General features: G+C 40.0%; 1 protein-coding gene across 8 annotated transcripts in view; it reads right to left on the reverse strand.

Annotated features, from left to right (window-relative positions):
- Positions 1–21,371, reverse strand: part of VPS13D (vacuolar protein sorting 13 homolog D) — a 245,178-nt gene that overhangs the window by 154,684 nt on the left and 69,123 nt on the right. For 7 of the 8 annotated variants that reach the window (XR_014326029.1, XM_082834553.1, XM_082834548.1 and 4 more), the window contains 10 exons: positions 20,240–20,452; positions 16,730–16,995; positions 15,436–15,569; positions 13,030–13,185; positions 11,640–11,850; positions 11,026–11,100; positions 8,255–8,461; positions 6,733–6,822; positions 4,054–4,194; positions 1,546–1,668 (listed from right to left, as the gene is read on the reverse strand). Coding sequence is in view for 7 of the 8 variants with exons in the window: in XM_082834553.1 (XP_082690679.1) it covers positions 1,546–1,668; positions 4,054–4,194; positions 6,733–6,822; positions 8,255–8,461; positions 11,026–11,100; positions 11,640–11,850; positions 13,030–13,185; positions 15,436–15,569; positions 16,730–16,995; positions 20,240–20,452 (1,616 nt within the window). In the remaining variant the exon portion in view is untranslated. The remainder of the gene's footprint in view (positions 1–1,545; positions 1,669–4,053; positions 4,195–6,732; positions 6,823–8,254; positions 8,462–11,025; positions 11,101–11,639; positions 11,851–13,029; positions 13,186–15,435; positions 15,570–16,729; positions 16,996–20,239; positions 20,453–21,371) is intronic. The other variant, XM_082834549.1, reaches the window with a different exon arrangement.

Below are 21,371 nucleotides of genomic sequence, written 5' to 3' on the forward strand. Positions count from 1 at the left end.
ATGTGACTAAATATTCTTAAATAAGAGCTGAAGGTTTGTGATCAGTTCAACAAGATTCAAACCTCCTGACTTTCAAAACGAATGCCCAACAATTATTTTAGTAGGCCTAGTAAGAGAATACAATCCCATCTGCTATTCTACCATCCAAGAATTCTTAATAAGTAAAGAGGGTTGGAAATTTAGGTATGTTCGTGTATGCCTAATAAAAAAGATATATTACACCTTTATAAGCCTAAGTAACCATAAAGATGTGTAAGTAAATAAAAATCCAGATTTAATTTAGCAGGCATTTAACATAGGTAAGGTAGCTTATTAACTATAAAAAAAGAGGAGATGTTAAAATAAAGAGGGAGGGGAGAGGTGGGAGAGGGACAAAAGAAAACTCCTTCATCAGAATCCTGAAGATTCGGCTTTCCTAGTATTTGCACTGAGTCTGGATTTAAGATCCCTCTGCATGAATAATGTTTTTAGAAACACATTCTCTAGGACACATTACATATTACAAAGATTATTCAGAGTCTTCTGGGTAGACTACGTTACATTCTCTTGACACACAAATTGGGAAGGTTAGAGGAGGAGCCAGAATTGAAGCTGATGATATCTGAAAAGCCCTGGCTCCTAAGCAATGGCCTTGAGACTCAGAAGCAACAGCCTGGGAATACAGAGAGCAAGCAGAGCTGACGTGTCCTTGTCCCTCCTCCGAGAAGTACAAGGCAGATAGAAAGTCCATTTATACACCCTGAGGAGAGACGAACCAAATACTTCGTACACTAAGAAAATCCATCTTCCCATGACACGTTTGCAGACCAGATGGAACAGTTAAGTATTCATGAACTATGTGAAGTCCAGCCAAAACTCCCCAAAGAAACCACACTGAAAGAACTGGGGCTGAGTTGAATTTGGATGACAATGGCTTGTGGAACAACTAAGGACCACGCAGTTGGCCATCACAATCTCCCCAGCTCTGAGGAAATCAGAGCTCCATGGCGAAGCATTAAATAAGGAAAGAAAACATCGTTAACAGAGAACACACTGACTCCTCTTTCTTCAAGAGGCTGGGTATTCAATTCTCTTCTACTTTATAATACAGGGCCCCCCTTTAAACACTTGCTTCCACGTGGGAGCCGGCCCTCCCTCTCTTCAAGAATATATCCAACCTCTCCGTCTCTAGATTTACAAAACTGAAAAGATGTTCTTAAAGTCCAATCAATTAAAATGTTCTGATGAGTAAAACACAAACTGACCAATGGCCACTCCTGATGCATCTCCAGGTGCCCCAGTTCACGTGCCACATGACCAGAACTTAGGAATTGCATACTGCAGGTCCTTCCTCTCCCACAATGGTGAAACTAGAGCTCATATTAAGAGTTCAGCGTTCTGTGCCAGAAAAAATGTCCCTTCCAAAGACTAAAACAGAACTACAGAAGACAGAATTTCCTGTAGGTTTTTCCATAGAAAATGACGGTTCTATTTGAATTTCTCAATTAAACATGGCTCTGTAGGTCAAAGGTGATTTAGTCAAACATTTGTAGAGAAAAATCTTACTTTGTCCAAAGCATGGAGGATCCACTGAAGAGCCCATCCAGTCTTCCGATGTGGTTGAATCTATTTCCTTGTCCTGTTTACAGTAATCTGCCATCCACGATTCCTTGGTACTTATATATTGGTCTAGAAAAAAGTCCCCAAAGATAATTAAGAACAGAAGTAGAAAGGATTGGGTGTTCAAGTCAGATGACTTCAATTCAGCAAAACAAGCTTTTATCAGATGTCTGACTAAACGCTAGGCACCACACTAGATTCTGAGAAAGCTGGTCCCCTGAAGAACCTCATACTCCACTGGAAGAAATTAACATTAACAAAACAGTCAGCATCACAAAACTATATCACAATGTGAAAGGAGCTAAAACAAAGAGACAAAATGCTATGGGAGCACAGAACAGGGGAAGATTTATTCTGCTCTGGCAGAAGTGGAAGAATACACACCAAAGCACATGGCAATCTTCAGAGAGGTAAGGACCTTTGTTCGGGGTCTTGAAGAATAGGTAGGGTTACCAATAGGATTAGGGATACAGGGACATTCCAGACAGAGAGAACAGCATATGCAGACTTCAAGACATGAAAGTACATGGCACATTTAGGGAACACTGAATACTTTGGTGTGACTTGGTACAACATACTGGGGTATAGAGACATAGCAAAGAAGTCTAGAAAAGAGAACAACTTGCTTTGTGAAGAGCATGACATGCCATGCTAAGGGGCAGGGTTTGGAGACAGAAAGACCAGTAGGAGGCTATTTAAAAAACCACCAAACTCAGGAGGCTGAAATCCAGCTGACAACTGTCCAGGAGTGGTTTTACTTTTTTGAGAGAATTATAACGGGAAGAGCAAAATAATTACACACCACACTTGGATAAAGACCTTTTATACTAATTAAAGCACTACACTTTTTATTTATTTTTTAAATTAATTTTTATTGGAGTATAGTTGCTTTACAATGTTGTCTTAGTTTCTTCTGTACAGGAAAGTGAATCAGCTATACATATACACACATCTCCTCTTTTTTGGGATTTCCTTCCCACTCAGCCATAAAAAGGAATGAAATTGGGTCATTTATAGAGTACTACACTTTTTAAAACAAGAATGATTAGTTTCTGTTTTTCAGCTCCAATATTCAGCTACAGAAATGATATTTATTTAAACACTAAGAGGTCACAGCAATGTTTCTGGGTTTCAGCACAGTTTTAGGAATAAGGAATTAAAGGTTAAAAAAAGAACAGTTTTACCACTGACAAGAATGCTTTTTGGAAGATATTTTTAATTAGATACTCATCAGAAATATCAATAGAACTCTTGTGAGGTTAGCTCTCGTTTACTATAGCTTTTCAAAGAAGAGTCCCAAACTTTATCTAAACTTCCAGATGAACAGATTATATAAGAAATAACATGGGGACCAAAATAATATGGAAGAATCATGAGATCAATTTACTATTACGTTGGTGGAATTAATGAAATAACAGTGGTTTTAAAATCTGGGGATCAATAAATAAACTTACAGTCCCATTTCACTATACATTCTCTCCATCCTAGTCGGACATGGAATAAGCCAATGAATATTCTATGAGTCTCAACCCAACACATACACTGAAGAAAGCTCATAGATTTTCAATGTAGTATGCCCTCCCTATCTGTGGGGTTTTCAGCGGATACAGAGGGCCAACTGCATTCATTGTACGAGGCCATTTTATTACAAGGGACTTGAGCATCCACAGATTTGGGTGGGGGGTGGGTGAGGGGTATGGGGTGTGGTACTGGAACCAATCCCTTTGGATACTGAGGCACAACTGTAGTATGTGTTATCTATCACTCAGAGGTAACTACCGTGTTACAAAAAATCAGATCCTGTAGATCAGTAACTCAAAGAGTCGAGTGCAGTTTTCATAGTGTAAGTAGGCACTACCTGACTGTATGATAATGTTACTCTTCTTTTGATATAAAGGCAAGTATAGAGACAAGATTCTGACACACTACATCGAATCCAGGAATGTACATTTCAGTGTTGTCAAAGAAACTTTCAGAACACACACCATTAGCTTGGCAACCCTTTAACTCAGTGATTTTCAGAGTTAGGTCAACATGCTACTTGATGGGAAACAGCACAAGCAACCTACCCTGCTACAGACAATCAAAATTATACCTTTTAAGAATTATTCTGTGAATAGTCTGAGAGAAACGAATCTAAACTCACTTCTAGGACATTTAATAAGTCCCAGTGACCAAGCATCATGGGGAGAAAGTTTGTCATGGACATGAATGTTTCCCATGTAGTCTAAGCTCTTGCTTGATCTCTGAGAGGATTAATATGGGATGCCACCTCCAGAGCTATGGGTTGAGAAGCATTATGAGGCCAGGTTAGGGTTTACCAGGAAAGCAGCCATGATAAGTAAACTGTCTGGTATGGGCCCAAGTATTTGCTAAACCAGGAATAACAGTCTTCCAGACAAGGGACTTACGCACAGAAAGGTAACAATGTTCTAAAGACAGCCTTCCACTCACCAATTAGTACAGAGGTGATATTGATATCCAAACGGTGTTTGGCCTTGACTTCCAGCTTCAGCCGAGGAGGATGGAGACGACTAGCTGCCTGTTGTTGCCAGGATACAGAGCACGGCCAGGGCTCAATAAATGGCTCCCAGCCTAAAAGAACACAGGAAATAAGACATCTGCTCAGCAGATATCAAGAGTTTACAGGGGAACACCATTCACAAATGCTCAGCAAGGACATACTATAGCTAATAGCTTTCTATTTCCAACTTGATTTCACAATGGAAACACCATCTTTAGCCGCAGGTCACCTTACAAATGTCTGTGCTGTCTCAAGGACATGAGTACAAGAGCATACATGCCCCCCAACCATGGTCTCCCAGAGGTGGGAGGAAGGAAGGCAGGGGGTATGTGCCCTCTTCTATTTAAGAGCAGGCAGGACCTGTTTTTGACATATTCAAGTAGAAAAAAGTGTCTCAGACTCAGGTTGGAAAAATAGTGTCAGCGGCTGAAGTAACTACTAAATTTGATTACCCTGCTTACATCAAGAACCCATTGGCTGAATAAATAGGTATACTTGAAATTCATTAACTTAAATTTTTCCAAATTTTTATTTTAAAATGTGTCATATGTACAAAAGTTATATATAAACAACATATATGTATGGTTTAAAGAATAAGATTACTGCAAACACTCACGTACTCACTATTCAGCTTAACAGAAAATTATATGTGCCTCTGAAGCCCCTGAGTACCACTCCCCACCAAACCTCTTCTACCCGACTCCAAGTAACCATTAGCTTGAATTTTTAATCATTTCCTTGCTCTTTATACTTTTACCACCTATGTATACATTTCTTAAGAATACATAGTTTGTCCTGTTAGGGATCTTCACATAAACAGAATCCAACAGTGTGTATTCTTTTTTTTTTCCATTTATTTATTTATTTATTTGGCTGCGTCGGGTCCTAGTTGCAGCACGCGGGATCTTTGTTGCGTTGCCCCACAGCATGTGGGATCTTAGTTCCCCGACTAGGGATCGAACCCGCATCCCCTGCATTGGAAGGGGGATTCTTAACCACTGGACCACCAGGGAAGTCCCTGTGTGTATTCTTTTGCAAGTTTCTATTTTTGCTCAATAGCATTCTTTGAGATTCACTCACACTGATGCCATGTAGCTGTGGTACATTATCTTCACCTCTGAACTGTAATCCACTTATGAACATACCACAGTTTATTTATCTACTCTACTGCTAGGAGACATTTCACTTGATTCCAGTTCTGCTGCTATTAGGAAGACCACTCTGGAAGCAGTCTTGTACTTGTTTCCTAGTACTCATAGACAGGAGATTCTCTAGGGTACAGGTCTAGAAGAAGTATATTGAAGGATTGCTGAGTATGCTTCTAAGTCATGTCAAACTGTTTTCCAAAGTGGTTGTCCCAATTTACAATTCTGACAGCAGGAAGTAAGAGTTCTAGGGCTCATATCTTCACTATACTTAGTAGTGTCACACTTGCTTTTTGCCAGTCCACTGGGTGAGAAAAATGGTATCTCACTGTAGTTTTAAAGACAACTTTTCAAGGCCAGTTAATTTTTAACAGTTTTCTAAATACACTCCATCGGCCATAGATGAGGTGATTTACCAATACAAATCCAATCTAACATGTAGCATAATGTCGGTACATTCATCTCCTCACACCATTTAGCACTAGTGACCTGAATGTGTTCATGCAACTTTAAAAGTAAGCAATATTTGCTCTGGGAAAATAAATGATTCTCAAAAAAATAGCTACCATATGCCCTGTAAAACTTTCTCTTAACTAGCAAGGCTTGGGCCATTATTCTAAAGTTAAACATTTTGAACAATTAGGAAATAAGAGTGTTGCCTTTAAGTGAATCCAGATCAGAGAGGGGAGAATGTTAACTAACATATAAAATCGAATGTGACACGTACTCTAGAACAATCAGCAGCAGCACAACACACTGGAAGCTTAACTTTCCAATGACATCAAGGGAGCAACCCCTCTTCGACACAACTTGGTTTACTCCACCCACACCTACGAAGAACTCTCTTAAGCAAAGAACGTTGCAGCTCAAACTATTCAGCCCTGATACAGGATGGTTCCTGAATGTCCATCTGTATAGGCCCTTACCTTGGTCTTTCCAATGGAAGGAAAGAAACCTGAAAATGCCTTGTAGTATATCCACGTTTATGTCTCTGGAAGAACAGCTTGCCCTGATCAACTGTGTCCTACTCTAGGGAGTAGGTACGGCAGGTTATACATTGTCACTGACTCAGTACTCTTCTAATGAGACAAACAAGTCCAATAGGGAGTGAGGAGGACTGAAGTTTAAAATGCTTATGGGCTTAAATCTCCCTTGAAATTTAGCTACTATCAGGGCCAGACGAATGATCCTTCACAATTGAGCAATTTCATGTTCTGAAATAAGCCAAACTCCAGGATGAAAAGGAATTAACTACCAAAACTTCTTTTTAAAGAATTCAGTTGTGACTTATCAAATATATTCTTAGAAATATGAAAAATCTGTGTCTTTCGTGTTTGTGCAGTCACTTATTTTTCACCTTTCCCTGTCCTATCCCACCCCTTTGCCTCATGTAGAATTTATGTAGAAATAGGCCCAGGCAAATGTCAAAGTGTATTTTTTAAATCCCATGATAATTATACTGACCTGACAGAGCACGGTTATAATAATCTCCAGAAAGAGTGAAGTGGGCATAGCCTTCAGGGCTAGTTCTTACATGCTGCAGAAAATTCAGACCTGCAATGAAAGCAAATCTTATTGCGGTGGCAGGGCGGGAACAACCAAAACTTTCTTTTGCTGACAAATCATATAAAAGAGATGTTAGAAAAACAAACACATAGATACAGAGAACAGTAGTGGTTACCAGAGAAGGGACAGGGGCGAGAGCAGGGGTGATCAACTGGATGGTGATGGACAGGAACTAAATTTTGGGTAGTGAGCACACGGTAATGTATACCGAAATGGAAATATAATACTGTACACGAGAAACTTATATAATGTTATAAACTGATGTTACCTTAATAAAAATAAAACAAAGAGATGTTACAGCTACCACTGATGATCTTATAGGAGAACACACAGATGTATCAAAATTTGATATTTTGTTCATCATGGTTTTTTTAATAAATTCTGATTTTTAAAAATACTCCATTAAAATATCATTTATCTTAATTACTGAGTTTTGTGGTACCCCTTTAAATGTTGTGAATGAGGTAAATGCCTCATTTGCCCCCCCACCAATACCAGCGCCAGCATCCAGGTGTATCTCAAGCCTGTGGGAACATTAAAAAACATTTCTACCTGAATATCTGAAAAGAAGGTAGAGTAATGATAACAGTCATGCCTTCATAAATATTAGCTCAAAATTTCAAGATTACCGTAGAAAAATAAGAAATAATTATTTTCTGCAGAAAAGATACTCATGGAAACAGTCAAAATTCCAGTTGTTAGTTTCAATCAAGTGGGCCTTGTGGTGGCTAGAAGCACAGGGAAAAAGAAAATCTCTACAATGTGTAAAAGGTCAAATTAAATCCCCAGAACCAACTTTTCCTTGAAGGGAAAAGAGGCTAGCAAGATCAAAACAAAAGAAAATTAAAAGTAAACACATCGGTAAGATTCTCCTTTACTCTCCTCAGAAGCCTCATCTGACACAGCTTGCAAAGATGCGATTGAGGATAAAGCCCTCCTGCCCTGGTCTCCACTCTGCTGAAGGACAGCTCTCAGGTGAATAGGGTTTCACCTCCTACCCGGCCTACGGAGGAGACTCTGGTGAGCCTCTGTGTTTTTTAATTTTCAAAAGACATACAGCTTGGAAACACTACTTTCTAAGCTTATCTTTTAAATTCCTTTAATAACAGTACTCCCTACAACGTTTAGATACACGAAAAGATAAACAAAATGGAGAGATCAGGAATTATTTAACTAGAGCTGTTAATAGAACAAATTTCATCAATGACAATTTCTATTAGTCCCAAGCCATGGTCTGAAGGCCACATATGGCAAATAAATACACATTTCTTTAAAATACAAATAATGGAAAACATATGTAAAACCATCATCTAAATTTCTCCCATTCTATTAAGTACGGGAGAGCACGAACAACGTGAAGAAAAGACGGTGGTTCACTGCACATCTTCTCGATGAACCCGAGGGTCGGGCGACCACTCACGGGAGAAGGTGAGTTCAGCGAGAGGGACGTCACAGTCCATGCAGTCGTCGATAAAGCAGATGCACACGCTCTCAGCTTTCATCTCCACGCCCGAGATCAACCGTGCCGGTGCAGCCACCTGGCCCTCTCGGCTGTTAGAGGCCAGGGAAACAGACGTCAGGGGTTCAGCATTCTTGAACAACCAACTTGCTGCCTTTTTCAGTTGACCTGCAAAGAAATTAAAAGGTGGTCAGTTCAATCCGTTCCCACAGCTACTCAAGCAAATCAGAGAGGAAACAGAGAAATACATTTGATAGGGACCTACTGGACGGCCCAAGAGAACCTTAATGCCAGACAGACATAACAACGAAAAAACAGCACAATAACAGGAATCCTGCTCTTTAGCAAACAGAACAAGGCCCTCTTTGCTGCACACCTCCACTCAAGTTTACCGCACCTTTCATGACCTGGCTCAAAATGTCTCCAGGAAGCCATCCTTCCTCTACTGTGACATCTGTTGAAGGAGACGAGAAAAGAGGAAAGGAGAGGATCCAACATTCCAGGTGCCACTCGGTACTATAATACTTAATCTTCCCTATGTAGTCTTGCATATCCTGATGTGCTGCTTTGTTAAGTGTTCTCAAATGTCTTACGTTGTACATACTTTGTCTTCTCAACCATGTGTGTAATATAAAACTATTAAATAACACCCCCTGAACACAACCAGATTGCTAAAGCTAAAAAAGAACAGAACAGAAAAAAGAAAAGCAATGCAACCCCACACTTATAAATTACCAGAGGCCAGTGCATGTAACGGTGGTAAGTGGTTAAGGGCATGGGCTTTGGAGCAAGATGGCCTGGCTTCTGATCTTGGCACTTACCAGCTGTTGGATCTTGGACAAGTTACTTGATCTCTCTATGCCCGACAGCACCCGCTTACAGGACGGACATGAGGAGGAAACAAATGAGTACGTGGGAGGTTCTCAGATCAGAGCCTGGCATATAACAAAGGCTCTATAAACATTAGTTGGTATTATCATCTTCATTATTGATGGAAATAAACCTTAGTTACTAAAGAAATAAAAATTGAAATCCAAAAGGCTCTTAGAAATTTTTCTAACGTGTTTGAATTGTTAAAGAAAGAGTAAAAGTAAGAAATGTAAACATTAAGGGGTATGAAGTTAATTAAACCAAGAAGCAATGATGACTAGGTAAAAACAAAACTAAGGAACACAAGATAACTAGGTCTACCTTCATTTTCTCCAGAGGAAAGAGACAGGTAATGCAAACAATTGTGATGAAACCATGTTCAGTGGTCAAAGTTTAACCTGGTACAATCCTTTTCAAAAAAGATTTGTCAATTCAAGCAAAGAGCCTGAAAAATATATCTATATTCTCTGATCCAGTTTTTACAATATGAAGTCTCACTACCAAAGAAACAGTTAAAAAGATGTAGACAAAAGTTCATACACAAAAATATTTATTACAGAATTGTGTATGATAATGAAAGAATGAAAAACAACTTAAGAATGGTTAAATCATACTGTATCCTCTGATCAATGTAAAAAAATCAATGTTTACAAATAATGTTAATGACATGGGAAGACGCTGCTATTAAGTATATATTTTAATAAAATTGTAATTATAATTCTATAAAACTGTTATTTGCAATACGATCTACCAACATGTATAATATTACGTGTGTGTGTATACACACACACACACACACGTATGTTGGATACACGGGCATACCTCGTTTTATTGCACTTTGCTAATACTGTGCTTTTTACAGATTGAAGATTTGTGGCAACCCTGTGTCGAGCAGGTATACCGGCACCATTTTCCAACAGCATTACTTAATTAAGATATGTACATTTTTAAGACATAACGCTACTGCACACTCAACAGACTACAGTATAGTGTAAACGTAACTTTTATATGCACCGGGAAGCCAAAAAATTTGTATGACTCGCTCTATTGCAATATTTTCTTTATTGCGGTGGTCTGGAACTGAACCCCCAATATCTCCAAGGTCTGCCTGTATACAGTACATAGAGAAATAAAAAGAGAGAATATACATGCAAGTATCAAGACTGGGAAAAAATACAGCTCTTGCTGTATCTCTGATTTGAAGAGAAAGGGGAACAAAGAGGGAGGTGGAGAGGTAGTGTGATGCAGTGGAAAGAACACGGGCACACCTGGCTTTAAACCCATCCCACCCCGCATTAACAGGTGGCCTGAGACGAGTTTATGTACCCTATCTGAGCTGGTTTCTCCAACTGGAGTGAGGGTAATGATGCCTGCCTCCAAGGGTATGAGGATTCAACAAGAAGCAGGACTAGGCCCAGAGGAACTCAATAAATGGCCATGCCTACCAGCGTCACTGCCATTACCACTCCCACTAGCAACAGTGCTAACATCTACAGAGCACATGCTGTGTGTCAGGTACCTTCTCACGTCCTTTGCATAGAGTGACTTCTTTATTTCAAATCTCTGAGGGATGTCCTCTTATCCTCACTCTACAGATAAGGAAGCACGGGTACAGAGACATGAAACTTGCCCAAGTCACGAACAAGTAGCCAGCAGGTGGCGAGTAAGGACCTGAAGTCAGGCAGTCAGCTCCAGAGCCCACAGCCATGTCCACTATAAAATCCTGTGTCTCATTATTACTGGCCCAAGTTATCTTCAGCCCACAGAAAATCATGGAGGGTCTCCAAAACACACTCCAGCTCATGGAAAGATAAACATTATCAAGATAAACAGCTGATAAAGGAAAGCCTTATTCAAATTACCTTGACACACCAAGAGAGCTTTGCGGCAGTCATCCATGCCAAACCCCAGCTCCTGCAGTCTAGCCAGTTGTAACTCTGGGGGGGGGAAATGGTATATATATTTTTGTAAGTAATTTAATGTAAATTAACCCACAGACTAATTGAAGCAAAAAAGAACCAAAAAAAACAAGAAAAGAAATTCAGAAACTGGGGACTCAAACACTGCACTGCTATACGCAAAAGGAGCTCCTAATTAGAATTTATCAACTGTACCCTGAAATTTTTAAGTCTTTTCCCTATATTGGCTGTCTTTTAAATGCTTACAACTGAAACTTAGTATTATTATCCATATAACTTGGGAGGAAAACTTGAAGTTTAAAACTAAACCTTAGCATTATCCATATCTCTGGAAGAAACTGTAAAAGGAAAAATACTGTAGGCTAGAACAGTTGGTTTGGGCTGTTCATTTTTAAATTAAAAAAAATTAGACAGTCATACTTATGACCTACAATTATACTTAATGACACAATTCTACCCTGAACAATTTAACTGTGCAAAAGAAAATCTGAAAAGTTAAAAAGAAGGGGAGTTTTGGGAAGACTGGTTAATACTTATGGTTTATGGTTAATACTTACCCAAGACAGGGTCTAAGGTGTGTCTTGTCCCTTCTCTGATTTCCTCTCCCCTTCGAGATGCACCAGGAAGGTAAGTGCTGAAGGAGTTGGCGTCCAAGGCCACTGTGTCTGGTACTGCAGCATTAGCTTGCTCTGGGATGGATTTTGCAATGGCAAGAAACAGCTGAACATCATTATAGGAGAGTCTGATATCCAGGGCCTGTAACTGAATCTAACAAAATTTAAAAGGTGGCAGTTTTTAAAGTTGCACTTGCTTTTGTGTCCACACCTCTTACAGGTATCACTCTAATTCAAGTTCTAGAAATCCAACAGACATTTCTCATTGTGAAGACAGGGGAGATCTTGAAATTAAGCATTAATAGCCATGAGGTAAAATGTCCCAGCTGTGAGGTCAAATGCCACAAAACTGTACCAAATACAAAATACTAAGCAAGGAAAATTACTAGAGCACTTAATACTTCAGTAGAATGATTTTCATACAAGCACATTAATCATCAAAGCAGAGAATCGGAGAATGGCTCTGGTGGAGACAGGATCACCTATTAGCAACACTCTGTTAATCCATTTTGCTTTGATCTATTTAATTTTTTAAAATCTCTGACCACCCAACAAAATTTATCTCTCCTTTATTCAAACAGAACTTTAAATGAGTCATGTTCCACATTAATATTTCTGAAAATCTGGTCTTCCTCAGACAACAGCAACTCAGCTACCACCGGTAAAGCAGTACAGACACCAACACAAGACCACTTTAAAATGGGATGTCTGTTTGAAGGCTGGGTATAGTGCTTTATTTATTACTTATTTTTCATTATTTTTGAAGCCCGAAAATCAGAATGGCTTTTCTCTCTCTTTCAAACCTCCTACGGTTCAGATGGATTACTAATTAATGATTCCCCCTCTACCGAAGAAATATAACATCAGTCTTAAGCCGTCCCTGCCTGGCTTCACCTGCTCTGCTTCTCCTCCCCTCTCCTCCTCACTGCCCTACAGACTTCTTTCTTCTAGTGAGACCTCCCTCGGTCTCAGGTCTGCTGGGCCATTTCTGCCCCTGACTCTGCTGCTTCCTAATTTGGAATGCTCTCCTTCTCGGCCTATTTACATCCTACCCCTCTGATCACACTCACTTTTAGCTTCACTCACAGTCAATATTCCTAACTCTGCTTTCTGTAAAGTTTTATAGAACTTCAAGATCACACCAGACAATTAAAAGGTCTTTTATCCTCCACAAGACTGAAAGATCTTCTAGGGCAGAGACACTGTCATATTTATTTTGTATTTGCTGAAGTAACGAAAATGTTGTTGAGTTTGGCAGAGTTAAGTAAGCAGTTCAAGCAAAGGAAAGTGTTTGCGAGTGTCTCAGTGTGTTACACAGATTTGTCATCATTACCTCTAAGACAGGTGGGAAGTCTTCACTATTGAATGCATCCATCAATCCTGAACTATTCTGATAAGAAGAATTCCCCACCAGCTCCACTTGAATTTGTACTGGATCAACAATTGAAAGAGCTGTGTCTTGCTCATTTCCTAGTCGGCATGAAAACACCTAGAGAGTGAAATACAATATGGCAGGAATTAATGTCTGATTCAGGAAGAGTCTAACCATCAGGAGAAAACGAGACCGTCTCAGAAGCACTCAGCCCTATAATATCAAAAGCCCAGAGCAACCACTGAAATGAACATTGTGAAGAGGGAGGCTGAGGCTCTCACCCACTGCCAGGAGCACAGTGGTTCGCCTGTGGGAAAGGCAGTTTAGCAATATGTAACAAGAGGCTTAAAAACATCACACCCTTTGATCCAGTAATCCTACTTCTTACTAGGAACTAGCCCAAGGAAATAATGCAAAACATAGAAAAATTCACTGAACCATTATTTAACAGTTAATCAAAAAATTAAGAGGAACCAAAGTTTTATCACATCTACTCGGAATATTTTGTGGCCATTTAAAAGGAACGGTTTAAAAGACCATATGAAACATAAGAAGACAGTTACAATATAGGTTATGTGAAAAAGCAGCCCAATCAAAATAATATTACGCCATAACTATAAGGAAAGAAACACATCAAAATGTCAAGAGAGATTATGTAAGGTGGGATAGGTGATTTTTTCCCCTCCCCTTCCCTAATTTTATGTAATATAGTTGTTACTTTCACAACTGAAAATAAATACATTAATTTTTGAACCTAGGTGAAAGGTACACAGGGGTTCATTATATTATTGTTTACTTTGTGTATGTTTGAAATGTTCTATAATTTAAAAAAAAAAACATATTTATGGGGGGAGAAAAGGGAGGGAGGACTCCCATCCTAGGACCAAATTATGTTGCACGCTCAAGAAGACAGAAGAAAGCATTGCTTTGGTCTCCCTTGCTCCCGCCCCGCTTTTTGGCATTTTCTAGTGCTACTGAAAAACATGCGCCACCAAGGTCCTCTGCTGTATTCGAGATTAACTCATTTTGCTTTCTTTATAAGTTCTCCCCCAATGACGTATTAGGGAGGTCTTAAAATTCAGATCCAATTGTGCTGCCTAAAGAACAAGATTGAAAGGAATTTCCAGGAATCTCAAATATTTTGCCATGTAGTTTTTCTAAGGGTTTGGAGCAGGAAAGTTTCGTTTTCCTTTTTCCTTCAGGGGCTTCTGCTACACAAAACCCAACTGTACCTGACAGTTCATTAATTAATCACTAAACTTTTCCATTCAAAGCTGGTATTGTGGTAGCTTGGAAAGCAGATGAATCGCAATTTCATGACCAACTCACATCACATCACACCAGCATGCAAGTCCCTCTCCTCTCACACTGAGGTTTCTTTACATGAGAGAAACAAGTGGTAGAGAAATAAAATCTCTACAGGTTTTATTCAGCTATTTCTGACCAGAAAAAAAAAAAAAAAAAGTTCCATATGCTGCTGACAGTGAAAATAATTTTTGTTCGTTCAACCTCTGAAATACCACCGGAAAGAACTGGGTATGAAAAAGCTTAATCATAAATGCGAAGGAAATGATGAGTATCCCTAACCAAATATTCTAATATTCTAACAAGAGGAATGTTAGTTGAGATCAGTGACTTAAGAACATTTGACAGAGATAATAATCTACCTCGTTTCTCCTTCTGTCTCCACACATCCTGGCTTAAAAAGAGGCAGAGCAGTTTCTGCTGGACATTGTATAATATAATTTTCTGGCTACAAAAGCCATCCCAGTGCAAATCAGCCCCTTCATGAGATCAGATCAGAACCACAAGCACCTCTATTAGAGACTCAGTCCTTTAGGTCAGGCCTGACTCTCTAGACGTGCCCTTTTATACATCAGATATTCCCAGAAGGATAACACAAAAAGTCCTTAACACTTTTATAGACAAGTTTCCATGACCATAAAGCCCTAGGTCTTTGGAGGGACAAGCACTGAACGTGGGGGAAGGGGATACAGGAGCAACAAGGACCCCTTCCTCACCTTCACAGTTCGCCAGGGCCTAGACCTGCAGAACTAGAGGACACGACAAGGAGCCCGGCGGGGTAATGGGGACTAGAAGAGTTTCCTCGAACTTTCTGAGGAAGGGAGGGCGAGAGAGAAAGCGGTAAAAGTCCCTCCACACATTCACAGCCTGACACTGGGCGACTGAATTCACACATTAGAATAACCTGGTAGATTTGAGGAGAAAATGAAGAGACAAGGACAAGGGCCCTCCAATCCCATTCATTATTTCCCTGAATGAAAGTTTAGGAGGTAAAATTCTCCTCCAGATGCTTTTCTCTTGAGCCAAACATTTAGTGTTTCAATCAACACACAGACTTCTTACCTCAATGCCAAACAAACTTCCTGAAAAGGGCCGATCGACAAACCGGGGCTTATAGGTGAGCACTGTGGTGCCTTTGAGAATGATGGCGTTGGTATCGAAGCAGGACACATCTTCAACGACCACAAACTCCGTGCCTGGAAAGGACGGCATTGTCAACTAAGCCAAAGCTGTGAAGTGGAAAGCAGCAGGCTGTCGCAAACCAGGCAGCACGTTTACTGGGCGGGGGCTGACACATCGGCCAGAAAGGTACGTTCTGCAGGACGCCTGCCGACACTCGCTTCACTCCCACCCCGAACAAGTTCTCTGTATCTGGCCAGCCACAGCTGAGCTGACAGAGCACTGCACAGGCAGAAAAGACTGGGATGCAGTTTCTCTCTTTAGCATATAGTTTTAAGCTAGGTCTCCTGGGAGGCAGAACAGACATTCAGAAGCTCCCTCGCCAAATGACGACTTGTTTTAAAAATCCCAGGAAGTGGATTCAGATACTAATGTTGGTTAGGCAGCATAAAGCACTAGGTCATCTATGTAGCTGTTTAAGTTGTTTACAAAGAATGTGGACTAATTTAACGTAGACTTTTTTTAATTAGTAGATACAGACAGTTTTCTATTCATCTGTACATGGCAAATTTACTTTTCGTTTTCATCAAAAAACGTGTATAAATTGAACTTTTGAAACTAAATCCACTTCAAGTGCAGTGTGCTCTCCAGCTTCTTCCAAACCACTGAGCAGTAGATAGGGTATATCACAGACAGAACAATAAATAGTATATCTTAGTACAGTACATCTTATGTACAGATGTACTGTAAGAGTCTACTAGTTAACAAAAACTGTAGTAAATCTGCTTGTAAAGGAAAATATTCTTTTTGTAAAGAAAGTAACAATCCCCTCACTTATTTATCTTCTACACTGAGATGTTCACATACCACCTTTGCTTAAACTCTGTAAGGTACAACTGCTGAGGCCCTAGAGATCAAACAGAAAATTGAAGCCAGATTTAACATTGGGAAAAAAGACCACTGCCCAGGTGGGTATTCAGGCCAGGCATATGCATTAGGGCAGCAGAGGAGAGGGACTAGATCCTGAAGCCCAGTGTGGGTCAGCTCAGTGTGGGCCAGGCAATCCCACCTGAAAACGGAGCTCAGGAACTTTGACACCTGTTGGTCTGCAAAGGACGCAAATGTGTAAGAGTGCTCGTGTCAAAATGCAGAGGCAACAGAAAAGTCATCCTGTAAGACACATATGGAGCCTAATATCCAAACTAAGAATCAGTGACTCACAACTACATATACTTACCTGTTACATTGACCTTGACCTCCAGGTGCTTTTCAGTAGACACAGGAAGGGAAGACCGCTTGGTAACTACTCCACTTTTCACGGTTTTGGGAATTACAGCAGATTCGCTGCTAGAGTTACGGTGGCGTGAAGGAGTAACTTTAGTTTGCTTCTTAATATCACTGGGGGTGTGGAGAAAATCGTGCACTAACAGTAGCCAGTCAAATATGAGAAACACACGGAGATTGTTGAGAACTACTGTGAAACAGGAGGAATCCTTTGTAGACCTGCAAGGAGGAAGATCATAAAAATAAAATAGGAAAAGAGAAATATGATATTTCATTAACTTGCAAATATGTGACTCAATTGGGGCAGGTGGTACTCCAGCATTTTCTAAACTGAACTTTGAGTATCAATAAACTCTGAATCCGGGTTTAATAAAATATTCAGTGTATGTTTTCAGAAGTCAGTCAGATTCTGAAACAAAAAGGAATACGCTATAAGAAAGCAATAGAGTGCATGTCGTCCAGCACTTCCCAACCGGGGTGATTCTGTCCCCTGGAGACATTTTTGCCACAACTGAAGGGGTTCCTACAGGCATCTAGGCATCTGTTGGGCAGAAGTCAGGGACGAGGCTAAACATCCCACAACGTACAGGAGAGGCTCCACAACACAGAATGTTCTAATCCACAATGTCACCAGCGCTGAGGCTGAGAAATGCCGGTGTAGTAGGAAGAGCGCAGGCTTAAATCTTGTCACTTATAAGCTGTGTTATCTTGGGTAAGCCACCTACCTTCTCTGAGCCTGCTTCGCCACTTATAAACTGAGAAATAATAACACTGTAAGAGATAAAGCACCGGGCACATAACAGGTTCGAAAAATGTCAGTTCCCTTCCCTACAGGCTGTTTCTAGAAGATCAATGAGGTACTCTTTCTTTGATGTCTAGGATCACTTCTTTATAAACATCCAATTTACATACTAGTATGAAATGGTTTTTCTAGCTGGAACCGGCCTGACAGCCCATATCTTTTAGCCAAAGAAGGTAGACAAATAAGATGACATTAACTGTGGGTGTAACCCCAAGTGCCCTAGAAGTAGAGATGCGGGAGAAGGGGAGAGAGTATTAGTTTTGTTGTCCTCATTATCCCAAATTCTATATTTGGGGTGAAATATAGAATTATAGTCCAAGGAGGACTCTCAGGCCTGGCCTCAAACCATGGTGCGGTCAGGGGCTTATCCAGGCCCTGTTAGTATATCAGCAGGCAGAGATGGGTAAGATAGAAGAAGGATGGGCTAGGGACACCCCTATAGAGTTTTCTGGGTTGAACTTTGTTCTATGAGCCCAAAATCACTTCTGGGGCTCTGCTTCACATACCTGCTTCCCAGTCCTAAAAGGGGCTTCTATTCAGGAAAAGCTGATTTGGAGATATTTTTAAGGCTGGCTTCTCTAGGCTCTTATTTCTCCTAAACCTGGCTCACTGCCTCTAGAAAAAGGGCACAATGGTGCATGTCTCCTTCATACAGACACAGCATTTTTCACAGAAACACTTTACCCTTTTGTAATAGAGAAAAAATGTTGCCCTCAGTAAAATTTTTCCACCCCATTTTGAACACAGATCGTCAGAGCTATGAACTAACTGGAAAAGTCAAAGTGTGTCTGATCCCTTTTCTGGAAAATATTTCAAGGCTTTAAACACTGTGAAGTGATTTATATTTGACACACAAATTCCCAACAGAAGAGCAATTCTTCTTGAGACACAGAAGGCGTTCAAAAGTTCCAATCAAGAGAACATTTTAACCCTATCACTAACAATGGTATTTCTGTTAGCAAGAGCCAAGGTGTAGGACTTTATTACTAGCCTCCAAGAAATTATACACCTTCAGTATATAAATATATCAACATTTTAAGGCTCCTTCTACATTAAAAATATGATAAGTGGGACAACTAGATGACATTTAGGAAGCCAGATCAACAGCAAAGCAAACCCAAAAGGAAACTGTTTCTGCAGATGCGCCAAAGAGCAATACATGCAAGCCCTCTGTTCAAATAAACATCATCCTCAAACAAAGGAACTGCAAATCACAGCCAGCTTATCATCTGACTACAGTCAGGCCAATCACTAAAATGTGGTAGGCCTGACAAGTGTTAGAAAAGACACGGGCTTTGAAATCAGAGGCCCAAGCCCAAGTCTCAGCTCTGACTACTTCATTCACTGGCTGTGTGATCTTAGAAGAGTTATTTAACCCCCTCCAAGCTTCTATATCGGTATCCGTAAAACAGGGAAGAAGTGACCCACTGGACAGACTTGGGAGAATTAAGTTAAAGGTGGGTAAAGTGCCTGGCCCATGGTGCAGCTCAGTAAGAGGCAACTAGCATTCTTATTACTGAACTTTTTTAAAGTTCATGCAGAAGTTTAAATATCTACTTTGCTAGACTTCCTAAAGGCATATGGAGATAGCGACCCCGCCCTAAAAAAAAACTCAACCCCGAGGAATTCACTGAACAGCACGCTGAAATGTCAGACATATTTAAACATACAAATATAAGAACAATCTTGATAATTTTTTTTTCCTTTTTTGCCTAACCAAGATGTTTTTCCCAGCCTTCTTACTTACTGGTTTATATTTACAATTTATCTGATAACATTAAGCACTAAGAGAATGAAACCAACATCAGTTCCAAAGGTCTCCTTTTGAATCTCTATCGATCAGACCTAATTTTTCAGTTTTCCAGTATAAGCCCACCTAGTCATAAAATCTTACAGTAGTGTGTCATCAAATAACACAAGCTACATCAGGAATCATCACAACAGCTCCCATCTGTGCCAAGTGGTATATGCCAGAATATCTTAAGCATTACCTCCACCCTATGCATGAGGTGGGTCAGGTGGGCACAGTTATTCTTTCCTATTTCATAGAAGATGAAAATGCAGCTGAAAGAGATGAAGGAACTTGTCCTTGGATGCATTACTAGAAAGTGGTAGAGCGAGGTTTGAGCCCAGCTATACGATCCGCAAACATGGGCTCTTTCTACACACAACACTGCCTCCCATAATACCAGGAAGAAAAACATAATCTAGTTCAAAGAGGCTAAAGCTCTTTTTACATGGAGAAGTCAGTCATTAAGACTTGCATGAACAAATCAATAATGCAAGTCAAAACCACTTTCGCTTCTGCTATTTCTATAGACCAAAAGACTTTTATTTTCCTCTTACATAAGCACAATTTCTTCCTTCCCCAAGTCACTTTACATATTAAAACAGTCTACAGCTGCTTAATTTTAAGAATCTGGTTTAATTCTAAACAACTTTTTTTTAAGGCAACAGAGACATCTTTTGGCCAATAAATGAAACTGCATGGTTACAGGAATACTAATATACAGTGTGCTGCACTGATAAGCCATTATCTATTTATCTTCCCACTGATTCCTTGCTCCTTTGATGTTCGAAAGCCGACGTGGTCTTGCCCCAATGTCCACAGAAGGAAATGTCCTGATAAAGAAAGGCAAAGTCAGGGTCTGGATCCCCTACCTGAAATGCAGTTCGATCTGAATGGATCCTTGGGTAGTGCTGCTGTTCTTAGAGGGCTGAAAGATACAGGTGAATACGTTTGTCATGCCAGGACTGGTCTTCTGCCCAGCATAGCGGGTGTCAAAAGCCATCATGGAATGGGAAACCAAGTTAACGGACTTCGTTTGGTTGGAAAAACTCTCATAGAGCAGTTTACATTTCTTGAAGTCAAATCTAAGGGAGAAAGCAGACAAGATGTTGAACGCTTCCATTTTACAAAATTATGTACATTTAAGATAAAAGAACAAAATCATAAATATGCCTAAGTTCTATGAAGAATAACTTTCACTCTGAGATCTGTCACAGATTTTAACAGTGTCCACAAAAGGGATTTAGTGTCACTTTGCCTTGTATCTCACTTTCCATTTCCAAGGAGATGCCCTTGTCCGTAGGAACTTCGTGAGGAATAACAATACTACGTATTTATTATATACTTGGTTCACTAGCGTTCTCATTTCTCACCTAAGTTTAGTAATACTATATATTTGTGATAATCCCCAAGGGATAATAAGGGTCCCTTTAGTCCTTCATCTGTCAACTCCTAGCCTGCGTGGAAGATTCTCTCTCCAGAATCGGCTGAATTTTTACATAAGACCACTAAAGTTTACTGGGAACTGCCACAACAAATACTTTTCATACAGAGAAATAATGCAGCTGATGCAACAACAGAAAATGCATCTGGAACTGCCACTGTTTTAATAACAGAGAAAGCTGCAATGGGCAATCCATACAGAATTACTCCATATTGGAAAAAAAGCTAAGGGCATAACCAGTCATCAGAAAAAACTGCTGGCTCACAAGATAATCAATCTGGGACCCCAGCTCCACCATACCATGTTCTGATCAGCTGAATTAGATACGGGCCTGAATGAATTTTTAAGGGGAATACAAAATAGAAGATAGAGTGCTTCCATGGAAAAATTACTAGACTTGAAGTCCTGTTTTCAAATACTGAACCACTTTTCCAGCCATATGATTGACCTTACACTAGTCAAAAACTCTATCTGGAAAACAGGAGTAATATCTGCTCAACTTTCCATGGCTGTCAAGAGATGAAAATGAAAAGATTATCAAGTGTGAAAATACAATGCAC

This window comes from Leucopleurus acutus, assembly GCF_964270905.1.
Source record: "Leucopleurus acutus genome assembly, chromosome: 2".
In the NCBI taxonomy this organism is placed as follows: Eukaryota; Metazoa; Chordata; class Mammalia; order Artiodactyla; family Delphinidae; genus Leucopleurus; species Leucopleurus acutus.